This window comes from Mesoplodon densirostris, chromosome 2 (assembly GCF_025265405.1).
Source record: "Mesoplodon densirostris isolate mMesDen1 chromosome 2, mMesDen1 primary haplotype, whole genome shotgun sequence".
NCBI classification, from domain to species: domain Eukaryota; kingdom Metazoa; phylum Chordata; class Mammalia; order Artiodactyla; family Ziphiidae; genus Mesoplodon; species Mesoplodon densirostris.
The window spans coordinates 49,668,563-49,685,041 of record NC_082662.1 but is presented as its reverse complement, the minus strand read 5'-3'; the positions used below and the strand labels follow the sequence as shown (position 1 = coordinate 49,685,041).

The 16,479-nt window shown below is 44.1% G+C and overlaps 1 protein-coding gene across 2 annotated transcripts in view; it reads left to right on the top strand.

The window, feature by feature from the left end:
* DAB1 (DAB adaptor protein 1) overlaps positions 1 to 16,479 on the top strand; it is a 439,870-nt gene that overhangs the window by 360,005 nt on the left and 63,386 nt on the right. Inside the window, exons 5-8 of one of the 2 annotated variants that reach the window (XM_060084067.1) lie at positions 5,458 to 5,589; positions 6,213 to 6,332; positions 8,417 to 8,482; positions 16,099 to 16,158. In XM_060084067.1, coding sequence (XP_059940050.1) covers positions 5,458 to 5,589; positions 6,213 to 6,332; positions 8,417 to 8,482; positions 16,099 to 16,158 — 378 coding nt within the window. The remainder of the gene's footprint in view (positions 1 to 5,457; positions 5,590 to 6,212; positions 6,333 to 8,416; positions 8,483 to 16,098; positions 16,159 to 16,479) is intronic. The other variant, XM_060084077.1, reaches the window with a different exon arrangement.

Below are 16,479 nucleotides of genomic sequence, written 5' to 3'. Positions count from 1 at the left end.
CATATTTTTTCCTCTGTTATCAGGCTGCCTCTTCAGCTAGAGACTGGGATCTTTGGAAATTTGGTCTTGGCCTTGAGTAAAACGTTCTAGAAGATTTCAGGATGGGAACTTAGGGAAGAATTCACTCTGACCTACTCCGTTGAACACTTGATGATGGGGTGCCTGGGGGCTGGTACAGAGGTTGCCTCCCAGCCTTGTTGGCACTGCCATGCAGCAAATGCATCCAAAAATATGTTAGAAAAGAGAAAGGCCTTTATAATGAGCCTGGGTCTCTCTTTGTCTTGTGAGATTTTAACTACTGTAATTGCCTGTAGTGTGAAGTAGTGTATTTTTCATGTATCTATTTTTGTTCTGTGGCTCTCTGCATGTCTGCTTTTTATGTTTTGTTTTTTTATTAACTCACTTGAATCCTGGTGGGTGTTTTTCCCGTGAGGAGTATAGCCTCAGGAAAACACACCCTCTCATACACACACATACACACACACAATAATAATATGAAGGCTAAGGAGGGTAGAATGTATTCTTTAAAAAAAGCTAATGGTAAAGTCTGAGCAGATGACTTTCTAATCCATACTGTATTTAATTGGCTGTATTGAACCATACTACAAATAAAGTCTTCTCTGTAATTTATTCTGTCAGACGATAACCCTGCAAACAATTGGGTACTTCATTTAAACATTGGTAAATGGCTCATGGAAATGCTAAGAAAAAAATGGTGATCAGATAAGAAACCCTCTGTTTACAGAATGAATCCTATGTGAAATGTCGTGAATTAACCTGATTGAATCAATCATTGAGCATTTATTGAGTGACTGCCTTGTGCAGTGTACATCTTTGGATAGCTTGGTTCTTCCTTCCTTCCTTCTTTAATTCACGAAACCTTATTTAGCACTTATTGTTCAAAAGGAACAGTATTAGTAACTAGGATAAGACTGAAGAGAACCAGACACGGATCTTTCTTTCAAGGAGCTAACATCCCCAAAGTGGAGAGAAAACAAATGCACACATGTTCTCCAAATGTCCTGTTCTCAGGACCTAGAGGCCTTTGCATGCTCCATTCTTTCTGCCAGGAATGCCCTTTCCCCCTGACTTTCTGGGGACTTCCCCTTATCCTTCGAGCCTGAGTCCAGGGTCAGCTCCTTTGTCGAGTCTTCCCTGATGCCCCTTCCCATTCCTGCTCTGACCCTACATAACCCTTTAATCTAAAGCTTGTCTTCTTATATTGTGGTTGTTAGTCTCTTTGCCTGCCTGTTCTATGAGATTGCAAGGGCCTTGAGGAAGGGACTATGTTTTAATCTTTTGGGTAGATGTAGCAGTTAGCATGAGATCCAGAAAAGAACAGGTACTCAATAAGCATGAATACATACCATGTGAATAACTATATGCATGGAGAAATGTGTAGCAAAATTAAGAAGTATGAAGCATCCCAAATAGAAGAAGAAATACAACCCAATGAAATCTAGGGCTGGGAATTATTACTAAGGGAAACAGGGGAGTCAGGGAAGGTTCCCTGGATGAGCAGGATGTTGGAGCTAGGCCTTGAGCATAGTTATGATACAGTTAGGTGGAGTTGATGAAACACGGGTCAGGGGAAGAAGAGGGCAATCAGTAGAGAAGACAACATGCATAATGGCACAGAGGTGGGAAAGTCCAGAACCCAAAGGGGGATGATGAGCCCTTCAGATTATTTTCACCCCTGGGAGGAAAGTCAGACTGGGTTGGGGAGGTTATTCTCTGAATTGGCCTTGGAATTCTGCAGCCATAACTTTCATCCTCAATGAGAGGGTTCGGAATAGGAGGAGTAAATGAAGTGGTAGAAAGATCAGGTGTTCTGGAAGACTCTCTCTTTAAAAGCAAATATCTGCTTTGATTTGGGGGGCAGTGCTTTAATATCTAGACTAAGTTTTTCCAAGACAAAAACTCTTTTCCAAAGGAAGGGTGGAAGAAGAGCACCCAGAATCTGCCTTTCCTCCACCCTCTCCCTCTCCCTCTGGCCCAGGATTCTCTGCACCTCCAGAACAACCCATGACGCCCCAGAAACTCCACACAGAAACACTCCTGGGATGAAACGGTCCTTTTCTCCTGTGACCAAGGGCCTCACCTCCCCTTTGTGGCCTTGGCTGCTCGGCAAATACCACAGGAAGCCAAGCCCGAGAGTCCCCTTCCAGACCATGTGGTCTTGACCTTTTTCTTTGAGATCCTGATAACTGGCCTTGACCCCAAACCTTCTGACTGATGACCCTTTCTGACCTCAGAATCCTGCTGGAATCCAGAACAGCCTCAACTCTACCTCCTTCTCCAGTTCCCTTTCTTCATCCCAGCTTATCAGAGATCATGGTTTTGTTGTTGGTCTAGGGACCCAGGAGTCTAAGGAAAGGAACCTTGATTCTAAATAATCTTGTTTCCTCTTTTCAATGCTTTGACATCCTGAGTAGGGAGAGTGGGGCCTGGGTTAAGTACTGGTCCAGCCAGAACACAGTCTGACCCTCAGTCCTTTCATGAATAAACTCGGAGGTGAACTATACAATATTTAAGTTTCCCCTGGCTCCAACTATCTTTGATTTGTGCTGATAAAACTTGTTTAAAGACGTGGAGCAATTTTGAGGCTCAGTGAACAAGTATTTACAAGGTCCTCTGTGTTGCCAAGATGAATGTGATAATGTGGGATTAGCAGGATTCTAATATATTTGTATTTCCAAGGATCTGTATGACACGTGCATGATTAAGGTTGGAGAAAGTGGAGACGTATCCCCTTACTGGCTCTTCGTTTCCAAATGAATGAGCCTCTTCCAGAACAATTCTTTTTAACATGTCCTAAAATTAACTATAGGAAAAGGTAATGTTACAAATATTTTTAAGCGAGGCAACGTTAGATATCATAAGACGTTAAAAATGTTTTGATTTTAAAACACTTAATGAGCATTCCCAGATAAATTAAAACATCTCCGTCTGCTATCTTGCCTAGTAGGTGATATTTTACCATTGCACAATCATCTCCAAATCTAATTCGACCAGGAAGACTTCTAATTGTGATTTAATTTTAGAGCAATATTCCACTTGGCAATCAATAAGTACTGTCATCAAACTTGGATTCAATAGAAGATGTGGATAACATTCACCGTATTATGCAGAGAAAGACATACTTGCAGGAAAGGGAGAGAAGGAGGATGCCTTTGTCTCCCACTTTCCTTACTGTATACCATTCGAGCTCGCAAAAGCCTCTAAATCAATACCCCCATGTTTCGTGAATATAAATCTCATCGATTTTACATCATTAACACCATGAAAAAGCTACTGCTCTCTGAGCAGTTTTTCTTTGCTAGCTAAATATGTTCTCTTAATAAAACAGGAGCAAATGGATCTTGATCATTTTACTGACAAATACTTCCTTCTTCACCAACTTTGTGTGAAAATCCACTAGAATTATACAGTTGTCTTATGGCCACTTGAGGGGCTAGGGTGACCAGGCAGTGATACCACCCTCCAAGCGTGATGTCCAGTAGACACTGGGCAACCTGGACAGGCTTGAAGCCACCTGGAGAGTCCCAAGAGTAGTAAAGAGATGAGTGAATGGCCAGACTCTGGAAGGTAAAGATGCAGCAGCCAATTCTACTGCAGAAATGATTCCTAAGGTCAGAAGCCTGGAAAGATGGCAACAGGCTGGGGAAGAGACATTTTGGAAGGTCAGGGCCAATAATCCAGAACCAAGGCAATAGCCTTCATGAGAGGCAGGTGCCCACTGTCCTGAGAGGCTGGCTGTGTGATGTGAGATCCAAATGGCTAAAGGATCCAGGGAGATGGAAAGAGACCTGGGAGAAAATGTACTCCAGTGGTTCCCAACATTTTCGTAACCAAATTCTCCTTGTGTTACATTTCTCCTTCCCTCTACAAACTTAGTAATGTGGGAAACTTTGTTCACCAAAAAAAATGCATTTATAATCATTCACTTTCCTATTTGCATTATTTGAATCCATCACTAATTGCCAAAGAGAATCTGCTCCAAGATGAGCTAAGGAGTACGACAGTAACCGGATACGGTTCTAAATAAACTTGGCGTTTTCATTTGCGTGCACGATAAAAGGTGTCATCTTATTAGGGATAATTATAAATTTCTGTTTAGCTTTTTGAAATGTTGAAAATTGCCTGGTACCTCTTTTTATTACTTTTAATCACCCCAGTAGATCCAGAGCTTTGGGTCAGGAGCCATTGCTCTGGTTCAGAGTTCTTCTTTAATAGAGGAATACACGGAGATCCAGAGAGGTACAGTGAGTGCCTTGTGTTCACATATAGTGGCTAGAATTCAAGCTTCTTAACACCCCGGATAATGAAAAGGTCCTTTGTAAGGACTTGAAACACATCGTATAATGCACAGATACATACAGAGGACTGTTTAATGAGGATTGCTTTAGGAACATTTAATATAGAAAAATGGCCATAAAGTTCACCATCACTTAACAGGATGGTGAGTATTATTTGTTGAAGTTTAGATAATAAAGGCAGGAAGGTCCATATCAAAAGATTTTTGAATTACTGATCAGCAATCCCAATTTGCTTTAGTTCAACAACTGTGGGTCAGGCACAGAGCAAGGTATTAGGATGGCAAAGGTGAAGAAGACAGAGGCTGGTGGGGAAGACTGGGATTTAGGCAAATATATCAGAGAAGGAAGATCTATGAAAGCAGGAGCCAAGGTAGCTGTGTGTGAGGAATCCATCAGGAGTTTCAATATCGCTAGAGACTAAAGCTCTAGGGAAACACAGAAGCGGGAGGAAGCACATCTGCAGGGAAAGGGAAGGCAAGCCTTGATCAGGGGGTTTCACAGAGGAGGTGCTATTTCAGATAGGCTTTGCAAGAGGAATAGGATTCAGGCAGGTGGATAAAAGAACAGGCATTGCGGACATGGGGACCAACCCATGAGAAGCCTCAGAGGTGTGGTGACCTTGGGCAAAACAAAGAAGGGTGTTTGATCCTCAAGTCACTCTATCGCCACCTCTTGGAAAATTGTTATAACCATGCACATCTATGGTTCTCTGAATGCAAAGGGCACCCCCTGTCATTGTGCAATGTCCATCTTCCAGCAGGGCAAGCCAGAGGCCCTGGATATGTAAATGTACTAAATATCAATCCAGAACTTAGACTGGGCTGCATCGTGAAGAAAGATGTAGCAGGAGCCTATACCACTGAGTGAGGCTGACTGGTCCTGGCAAGCAGAAAAAAGAGCCAGATGCACTTTCAGCATCTGAGCAATCCTATTTATCTCTCTGGTCACAGCACCAGGACCATGGAAGGAAGCCTCCATTTCTCAAGGGCAGGCACAGCTCTTCTTCCTTCCATCTGGACCAAACAGCTTTTCCAGAGCCCTCCGGGCTTGTTCACATGTAGCGGAAACACATCTCTTATTGATCAGCAGCTCGGAGGGAAAGTCCCCTGAAATAGGCTCTTCTTTTTGTTTCTCATAGGCCCTTCAGCAGCATCACGCTGTTCACGAAATTTCCTACATCGCCAAGGACATCACAGATCACCGGGCCTTCGGATACGTTTGTGGGAAGGAAGGGAATCACAGATTTGTGGCCATAAAAACAGCCCAGGCGGTGAGTATCCCAATCCGAAGAGGATGCCTTTCCTTGTACCTTTTCTGGGGCAGCACAGCCACACTGTTGGTCTTCGGAGGCCCACTGTGCCATATGACCCAGCGATGCTGACACTCAGCTTCCCATCTAGAAGAGATGAACAGCCTCGGAGCAAAGAAGCATGCTCACGCCCATCCAGTTGTGTGGTGGTTGTTTTTTCTAATGGGTAATTCGTACTGACTAACTGTTTACCTTTGATTAAGCTGGACGGAAGCACACTATACAAATAAGTTTCCTTGTGTTCATAGCCTCATTTAAAAAGAAAATAAGAAGAAACAAATAGCTATTTTGCATAAGGCCTACCCTAACTTTACTGAATTTGAAATTATTAATAAATAGAAGCAGTGCCTTTTATGCTTAGGATTGTTATGAATTTGCAAATACAATTAGTTGAAGAAATGAACTTTAGCTTAGATGCAATTTTGCTAAACCAATGAAACAAGGTAGAATTAATTAAAGATGGAATGCTTGCAGTTTAATAGAAAAAGGAAGGGCTGCGGGTTGTAGCCAGCAAAAACAAAAATTGGTCGCTGCAGCTTAGTAACCATCCTTTTATTAACGTGCTTTACTACCTTTTACTCCAGGCTGAACCCGTTATTCTGGACTTGAGAGATCTCTTTCAACTTATTTATGAATTGAAGCAAAGAGAAGAATTGGAAAAAAAGGCACAAAAGGATAAGCAATGCGAACAAGCTGTGTATCAGGTATACCTGTGAATTTATCCTGAGACAACAGGGGCTTAAAATAAACAGACGTGAAAACTGACAGTCAAGGCTTCTCCTCCTGCTGCCAAGTAGAAATAAACAAAGATGAAAGGGTCCCGTGTAAATGACTGAAAGCAAAGCCACTAGACACGAGCCCTTATTCACTGAGGTTCTAGATGTGTTGGAGAAAGTGAAGTCTTGAAACCAGGGGAAGCTTTCAGGGGAGGAGACCTAGGGAAACCCAACTGCGTTTGCTATTGTTAGCAGTGGGTGGAATCAGATTTGGAGATGATTGTGCAATGGTAAAATATCACCAGGGTTTTCATTTTTTTCTGCCTGTTTTCTGCCTTAATGACCCGCCAGCCTCTCCTACCCAGAGCTGGTTTCTTCACTGTCCTGTAATTTCTGAATACCGTCTCACATCTCTCGCTTTATATCCTCTGCTTTGCATCCTCCCTTCCCTCACTCTGCGGTAGACAATTCTGGAAGAGGATGTTGAAGATCCTGTATACCAGGTAATTTCTGAAACTAGTTGGGGTCGAGGGTCAGGAATGGCCAGGCCTGTGGTATAGACATTTTGACAGAGACCTGAAGGATCCGATGGCTGCAGAGCCTGGAGAGGGACCAAGATTATTTCTGAGGGTGAGGGCTGCCAACCCCTCCAGGAGCGAATTTCCATAAAAACGCACAGAAGTTTGGCCGGCATCAGTAGCGTGGGATTTGGAAATAGACTTCTCCCTTCTTGCCCTGCCTCAGCCCTCTCCACAATCTGTAAAAGTTTGATCCCAGAGCTGAATGTTTGCAAGAGTCTCTTGAATATTCTGAGTTCATTAGAGAGACTATGAATAATGAGGTGGCTTCAGTGAGTTAAGAAACAGAGATGGGGACTGACATTTGGCGACATTTGAACACAAACCCAAAGGACGGTTTGTGAGCTTGAGAAAGGCTGTGAGGAGAAGTCCCTCGGGCCCCCTGACTCCCTGGCTCATGGCATAGGGGCTGTTGTGAGTGGGGGAAGGGAGATCCCAGAGACATGCCTGCCCGTAGCTTTCTCTGTGCTCTCTTCAAGGTTGCAGCCTAAGTGTGGGTAGAGATGGCCTCTCTTGAGTTCAAGGATATGCTCTGCTTAAACAGATGCAGAAGAGGGAAGAGGAGGCCTCTCCCACTCTGTGCTTATTCCCAAGGAGAGAACAAAGCCAAACATTTGACTTGTGGGACATAAAATACAATCTGAAACTTACATTTCTAACTGGGACACACATATGTTATGTATGTGTGTGTCACACATGCATTCTATATAAATGCAGAGTTTCACCCAGAGAGCTGCTACTGCTATGACAAAAAGAAAATAATATGGATAAAAAAGTAATAGAGTCTGAATAACTTGAAGGAGAAGAAGTATCTGACATAGTTGGCAAACAAAAGTCAGAGGTGCGCTGGACGGCAAGCCTTGCTTTAGAATGCCAGAGGCGTGGATTTGTCTATAATATGAGCTCAGCCCCTGGTTCGTGGGCTGGGAGATTGACGAGCATTGCCCTTTTTGAAATGGCCCAGTCCTTTAGAGTCTGAAACATGTACATGGAAAAGTTAATTTCGGTATTTAAAACTGAGAATGTAAAGTAAAATGATATTTATGAGATGAGGGAGTTTGGGGCTTCTGAGCAAAGTCAGAATTGGCATATGACCCTGGGCCTTAGGGAGCAAAGGGGAGAGACCACTGTAGCCCAGGGTTTGCAAAGTTGGGATCCCAGGAGATATCATTCCTACTCAGCAGTGCCAGCACATGCAGACACTGCCGAGATAAATGCCACTGAATGAAGAGGTTATATCCCCAGAGAGGTCTGCAGAGGGCTTATGCAGACGTGGCTAAAGGGCTGACCATTGGACACAGTTTTCCTTAGAAGAGGCAGGAATGTGTCAGGCCATTTGGAATGTCAGTAATTCAGTTGTCTCTTGAAGGTGTTTTCTCCTGTGCCTGTGTCTTTAATGCTCACTGCGATTTGTATCCTGAATTCCAAATGCTTTTTTTTTTCCCCCTCTTTCATTTTCCCCTCTGACTTTTCCTCTCTGGCCGTTCCTCATAGTACATTGTGTTTGAGGCTGGACACGAGCCAATCCGTGATCCCGAAATGGAAGAAAACATTTATCAGGTATAAAACCGCTTTCCTCTCCTACCTTTGCACCACCACCAGTAAGTGCACAGAAGGGGCTGAGCAGCCACGGGCTCTCTCCTCACTCACATGTTCCACATCGCTCTTCTGGTCATCCTGGGCTTGTTAAAATACCTTCACATGGGGCTTCCCTGGTGGCGCAGTGGTTGAGAGTCCGCCTGCCAATGCAGGGGACACAGGTTGCCCCGGTCCGGGAAGATCCCACATGCCGTGGAGCGGCTGGGCCCGTGAGCCATGGCCACTGAGCCTGCGCGTCCTGAGCCTGTGCTCCGCAACGGGAGAGGCCACAACAGTGAGAGGCCCGTGTACCACAAAAAAAAAAAAAAACCTTCACGTGAGTTGGTTCCCACTTCCCTGCCATTTACCAGTAGTTTTCATGCCTGACTGTAGACATGGTTAATGGCCAACTGGGCACAGTGTTTTAATTTTTAATGGAGCTTAACTATTTTCAGTTGACTCAGAAATCAAACATTCCATTTTACTAAAGTAATCCATGGGAGGGTTGTTGTCTGGAATATAATAGGGTCCTTCATTTCTCAAAAGAATGTGCTGTTGAATTTCTTTAAAAAGTCAAATGCACTACTGAAAATGAAGGCCAAATTCAAAAATGCTATTTGGAGACAACACTGGGTGGGAATACTAACTGAATAAAAGAAAGTCTAGCTAAAGTTTTACCCCTTCTGAAGGGAAGGGAAAGTAATATTCTTAAATGGCTGCTTATGTGAAGAACCCTGAACACACGTTTTTTAAATTTTATTGGAATATAATTGATCCACAGTGTTGTGTTAATTTCTACTGTACAGCAAGATGATTCAATTATACATATATATACTTTCTTTTTCATATTCTTTTCCATTATGGTTTATCACAGGATATTGAATATCGTTCCCTGTGCTATACAGTAGGACCTTGTTTATCCATTCTATGTATAATAGTTTGCATGTGCTAACCCCAAACTCCCAATCCTTCCCTCCCCCAACTCCCTTCCTTTGGCAACCACAAGTCTGCTGAACACACTTTTTACCTCATTAATTCTCCTAAATATACTATAAAATAGGTATTTTAATCCCACTCTCTCAGGGGGAAACTGAGGCTCAGAGATGTTGAGTAGCTTCCTCAGGGCTGTACAGCTGTTTAGAGCCGGGATCAAACCCAGGCAGGTGTGTGAAGGTGGGACTCATGGTGCTTCCCCTCTGCTTTTCCATCAAAGAGTCTGAGTAATTACAACACAGCGCAGCGCACATCAAACAAATAAGACGACTTCCACTTTTTCACTAATTAGAATTTTAGTCCTAATTTGAAATAAAAACATGACGGAAGCAGGAAAAATGTTAATGTGTTTAAATAAGTGATTTTAATTTCCTTAATTTACTTAGTTGTGTGGTCTGTTGTTCTGCCTTGGGCGTGCATTACTTATGTAACAAAAGTAAAACAGATTTTCAGTTTCCATCAAATGCACAGAATTCTAAATGACCAAAATATAATGTTAGCTCTACCAACAACTTGGTTTAACCAGCCCTATGGAGTAATAATCTATTTCTATCCACTGGATCCGTCTGGGTTGGATTCAAGTGTGAGGTTGCGCTTTGAGTCTTTGTTTAAAATCATTGCTTACGAAGTTTCTATCTTTAAACAGAAAAGTTGCATATCTGTCCTCAATGTCAGATTTTAAGGTACAACCTTGCAGTGTCTCAGTATTGTTACTGAACCAAACTTGGATCCGCTTACCCACGCAGTAAAGACAATCTACCGACACCAGGTCGTGGTGAAGGAAAGTGCCAAGTTTATTGCAGGGCACCACGCAAGGAGTCCAGGGCAGCTGGTGCTCAAAACACCTGAACTTCCCAGTGGGTTTCAGGAAAGCATTTTTAAAGGCCAGGTAAGGGAGGGGAGTGTCAGGGATGTGATCAGCTCGTGCACAATTCTCTGATCGATTAATCATGTGGTAACAAGGTGGTGTCACAGTATCAATCCTTAGGCATCAGCGGGTCTCGGGGCTACATGGTCATGGTCATCAAGTAGTTAATTTCTTCAATTTGGTGGAGGTTTTAGCATCTGCAAAACAGCTCGGGAGATGTATATCAGATCCTATTATCTAGGTACTTTCAGAGGATATGGGGGAGGAGTCTGTCCAGGGAAAACCCCACAGGGTCCTGCTCAGTTACAGTATGAGGCCAGAGGAAACCACTAACCAGTCATCCCATGAAGAGGAAGCACCTTTGAAAATAAAATTAGGCTTTTCAGTATAAGAGGATCCTGATTTCAGAGTTAGCTACAGTTGGCAGGGCTCCCATTGTGCCCTGCAGGGGACTCTGCGGGGGCAGCCTAGTGTACTGGGAAGAACTGGTTTCAGCCAGCAGGGAACTGGGGTATAGTTCTGGCTCTGTCACCAATTACATTTGGCTGAGGGGTAATGGGCAAGACCCTTGCCCTCTCTGAGACTCAGTCTCCCCAACGATATATAGGGGAATAAGTTCTCCCTAAATCACATGTTTTCATGAGAATGAAACAAGATCACGTGGAGACTGTAAAGAAGAGGCTTCATCCCAGTCACACACTGAATCCACAGCAATTAAGCCACCTTGTCAGTTCCCTTCTTTCTCTGGGCCTCAGTTTACTCATCTGTAAAATGAGCAAATAAGACTGAAGAGTCTCGGGCATTGGCCCTTTTCTGTTCTTTGCAACTAGTGCTTCATCACAGGACTGTTAGAGGAGCACGCTGGCTTGCTTTACAGAGCAACAAGACTCGTGGAAATGGGGTGTGTGGCGGGGGGAGGGGGTTGGTAACAGTTATAGAGCCAGGTCCCTGTGAACGGGCGCTTACATGCAGTATCTTATTATGTCCCACAGCAGCCCCAAGTACCTTATATCATTATTTCCACTTTACAGATGAGGAAAGTGAGCCTCGCAAAGATAAGGTATCTTGCCCAGGGTCACAGAGCTAGCAAGAGGTAGAACCCCCCACTCATAGCCAGGTCTCTCTGACCTCTGTACACAAAATAAATCCAAGGCTCTTTCCCGCTTAGAATGTCCTTGATGCTGAGTTTTACAAGTAGATTCTATGTAGGTTTCAAGTCACTATCTAAAAAAATCGCACTTGTTTTAACAGTTCTCATGCCCAGGATCTTCTCATCTGTCCATCATTAATACGAAGGTACCATCTAAGGGAATGAATATTTTATCGCCCTCTTTTGGAAAGGCCTCTGGTCATCCTCTCTTGCCTCGACAGACAGTCCGCTGGGCCTCAGTTTGCTTTACAAGAGATAAGCTCTTGGGCCTAAAGATAAGGCTGGGCTCTTAGGGAGCTGCTATTGGGAGCCTCAGGGTTTTTTTAGGGCCTACAAGTGTTCCATATCTATGCCTCCTGAGTCCATTGCAATGTTTCTTATACTTCAGCTTGATCAGGGTAGTCTCAGATTTGATTTTATTTATCCTCTCTTTTCGGGAATGAGGGCCTAAGTTTTTAACTGTTCTGTGGCCTCAGGTGAGGTACCTCACTTTTGTATCTCAATTTCCTGGGCTACAAGATAGGGGTACTGTGTTCTCTGCTTCTAGAAGTGGTGTGAAGATGTAAAGCAACCAGGACAGCACTTGGTACCTAGTAGGTTCTATGTAAATGTCACTTCCTTTTACTTCCTAATGCCATCAATATCAGATGCTGCTCAGCCGTCTTATGATGATGTATTAAGTGAAGTAGGACATGACTTGCTTGCCTCATCTTGTCAGAGAGCACAGCGGAAAGCTGCAGCCTCCCTTGACTTTGCTATTTGTAACTCGAACACAAGGGAGGGAAAGACCCTTGAGTAAATGTCACCTCTCTTTGAGGCTCAGTAGTCTCATTCTCCAAACCGGATTAATAATAATAATTGTCTTTCTATTTGCATGCCTCAGAAAAAAGGATCAGTTGTCTTTTTAAAACAACACAGAGCTTCACAGTACAGAGCGTTTTTACCCATCACTTAATTTTCACCCTTCCAGTAACTCCGTGAGACGAGAACAGTTGCAATGACTACCATTTTAAATGTAAGAAATTCAAGTCCTTCATACTTAAGTGATGGGCCCAAGGCCAGAGCCTCTGATTCTAAACCCAGTGTTCTTTCATACATTAACAAGCTTCCAGCATAAGCGAGATCGCAGCTCACCCAGGGCACATTCTCCAAGTTTGTTCGTTCAAAAATCATTTTTAATCACCCAAGATGTCACATATTGTTATTTTAAAAGAATATGTCTCTAATCCTATGTCACCCAGCTCTTAACCTGTCTCTCCATCCTGTTAATATGTTGCTGCACTAAAAGTGTCTGTATGGATGGTCCTTAATGTATAGCTTTTAGACTAATTTCATTCGTTCATTCAAAAAGTAATTATGTATGGAGCACCTAGCCTGTGCCAGGCACATGAGGATGTAATAGTAACCACAGCCTGGTCCCCACCTTCAAGGTGTTTTTAGGTAACTCCTTGGGTACTCAGGCCAACCAGATGAGGAAACTGAGGTTCAGAGAACAAAGTGACCTCTCCAGAATCACACAACCTGTGGCAGAGCCAGGATTAGGAACCAGACCTCCGGCCTCCTTTTGGTCCAGGACTGTTATCACTCTACACACCATCATGTTACTGAAATGGTCTACAGACGGGATGGACCAGCTAGGGGGAGATGAGAATCAGGACCCAGGCACTTGCTGGCCTTCATCCTTTTAGCGCTTCTGCTAGTGTTCTGTCCTCAGCACACATGTGGTAAATGTTTGATGCTTAGAAATTTCTTGTTTAACCACCATTTACAGATGGAGAAACAAGGATCATAATATAACCACCCTGCCCTCAGCAAGCTTCTAGATCAGTCAGAATTCAGAGTGACCAGGAAGCTGCAATGTGGTTTAACAACTCCTTTATAAGATAAAGCACATTTTTACACCCTCCTTCAAGAGCCTGATGACTTTCCCATCTCCCCCCAGCAAGTCAAGGAGCGCCGATAAATCAGGGGCCACATTCATCTTGTTCGCCACCATTGTCCTGGGTAAAGCACAGTGCGTGACGCTTAATAGGTTCTTGGTAACTTACTTCTTAATGAAAGGATGCACCAGAGGTTACAGGAGTACAGAGGAAGGCTCAAATCAGCCCTAGAGAGTCAGACAAGTCTCCCAAGAAGATGTCCCAGCAGAAAAAAATCTTAAAGGGTAAAACAGGCAGATTTGGTATCTCACCCATGGTACAACCAAGCAGAAAAGCTTTTTTCAATTATTCACAGTTGGGGTTTCGCCATCCCACTGCTTCTCCTCCATTTGCAGGCATAATTGAGAGTCAGCTGTGGTTCAGCTTGCTAAGTGCCCATAGTGAGCAGTGAATTACGGGGAACAGAAAAACACTGTTCGTTTTGCCCAGGCAAGGGTGAGCTAGTAAAAATAAAAGTGAGGGCTGGTGATTTACTGGGCCTCGTTAACAAGGACTCTGTAGGCATTCTTAGAGTATTCCTTTTAGACAGAGCTCACTTATCAGGAGCAAAGAAATTACATTCTTCATGGACTACCAGCAAACTAAGGTTTGCAGAAGCGTCTCCGAAAGCACATCTTTTGTGCAGCCATGCTCACTCAGAGTCACGTTTTTCACAAGAATGTGCCGAGCTTCTGGGAGTGTAGAATGTGATGTCAGAGGAAAAGAGGCACCTGAAACTGCTGTGGGAATGGTGGGGACAGGGGTGGGCTGCAGCTGTATATGCTGTAGCAGTTCAAAGGCAGACCGCCCAGGCTTAAGCTCCTGGCTCTCCGTTCACGGACTGAGGGATCCCCTCCAGGGCTCCTTTTCCTCTTCTGCAGCACGGGGACAATTGTCATCCTCACCTGATAAGACTTGTCCCAAGGATTACATGAGAATGTATGTAAACACAAATGTCTAGCGGGATGCCTCGCACATAGAAAGTGCCCTGGCAGTGTTAGCTCATACTGTTAGTGATAAATGTCTTGTTCTGTAACCAGAATGAGCTACATTTGAATCTGATCACTTACCAGCTCTGAAGCTTTGGGCAAATTTACATAACAACTCTGAGCCTCACTCTCTACTACGTAAAGTGGAGATTATAATAACAACTTCTTAGGGTTATTGGAAGGATTTTAAGGTAGATGAGAGTGAAAATGACAAAGGGACTCAAGGAATAAGCTCAAATTCTTACTTATCTAAGAAGAATGGTGTGGTTAGCTGGTCCCAGCCTAAAAGATACTTTGTCTTTTTCTTCACTATTCTCTACAATTCTCAGTGGTACACTTACCCAGCAGACACCTACCGAATGCCTACTGGCTGTTAGGCACTGTGCTTGCTTTTAAGGGGCTCCCTGTCTGATGGAAAGCAGGACAGGTTATCAGACATTTAGAAAACCACTGCTGACTGATACCTCCCATGGTGGTTTGCGGTAAGCTTTGCTAGTTGCTGAGGATGAACTAGTGATTTCTTTCCAACTGGAACGTTTCAGAACAAGGCCCCTGACTGACTGATTTGAAAAGTATCTCACACATCCACAGTTATTCATATGTATTTAGATACATATTTACATAATGTATCAATGGTAAAAGAAATTATCATTCTAACACTTTACAGTATGATGGTACCTAATAGTTTTTGATTATTTACTCTCTTTTCTCTGATCCTCTCAATAACCTGAGCAAGTAGCAGAGTCAGTAGCTCCAGTTTATAATAGTGAAGCTCAGAGGAGCTAAGTGACCTGCTTAGGGCTTGATAGTAACCACGTGGCCCAACAAGACCAGATGGATGAGGAAGAGAAGAGAGGGAGGGAAAAAGTTACAGATAAGTGTTAAAAACCATCAGAGGGCTTCCCTGGTGGCACAGTGGTTGAGAGTCTACCTGCCGATACAGGGGACACGGGTTCGTGCCCCGGTCCGGGAAGATCCCACATGCCACAGAGCGGCTGGGCCCGTGAGCCATGGCTGCAGAGCCTGCGCGTCCGGAGCCTGTGCTCCGCAACGGGAGAGACCACAACAGTGAGAGGCCCGCGTATCACCAAAAAACAAAAAAACAGATTTTCTGGATTTTCTCTCATGCTTTTCCTGCCATTGATGGGCCCATTTCTTGAGTAGAAACCTTTGGTGATTTTCAGGTGGTTTGTACATGATCCCAACAGAAGCTGTACTTTGTCCTAGGACCTTGATATTTACTGTATTTTAAATAGCCTGCATCTCAAATCAGCATGGACTAGTTCAAGCTCCACTGCAAATTGTTTTTAATCACTTTAGGCAACTCTTAACACCTCCCTGGGCCTCATTATTGTCTTCGGTGAGATGAGGATTATTTTTTCCACCCCGTGATCTCTGAGGTCTCTGCGTTTTGCCTCCTATTCTGTGGTTCTATGAGGAGCCCCATGGCAGACCCTTGTGGAATGATTCACACCCTCCCTCTCCTCCTCCAGTTTTCCTGAGAGAAGGAGCCTCGCCCACAGCTTTCATGATCCCAGCAGCCCCTTCTTCTGGAAGTTGGGCCCCTCAGGGGCTGCACTCACACATACTTAGCCGTTGGAGGGGAAGCCTGGTTGCTTGGTTCTTTGAAAGCGTAGCAGCAGAGTGTTTTGACTGTGTCACATTTGGTTTTTCCATAGGTTCCCACCAGCCAAAAGAAGGAAGGTGTTTATGATGTGCCAAAAAGTCAACCTGTAAGTGTAAGTATACCTCCTCCCTTCTGCTGGGTTCCCATGACCGGCTTTATGTTGACGCTATGTCTGCAGTCCGAGGAAGGGAGCTGCTCTTCTGGATACGTGTCCCAACCTGTATGGCTTTGCTGGGGAACTCCTCAGTGGGTCAGGGGGAAGGGGGCATGAGGCAGAAATGATGGGGCCAGGGAGGGGGTGCCAGTCTGCATGAAAGTCTGGCCCCATGAGTGAAAATGAGTTGAATCATGCAAACTACTGTGTCCAAGGGATTCACAGTCTCAGATGTTTTATGGAAAAAGTCTCCAGCCAAAGACTTCATTATACCTGGTC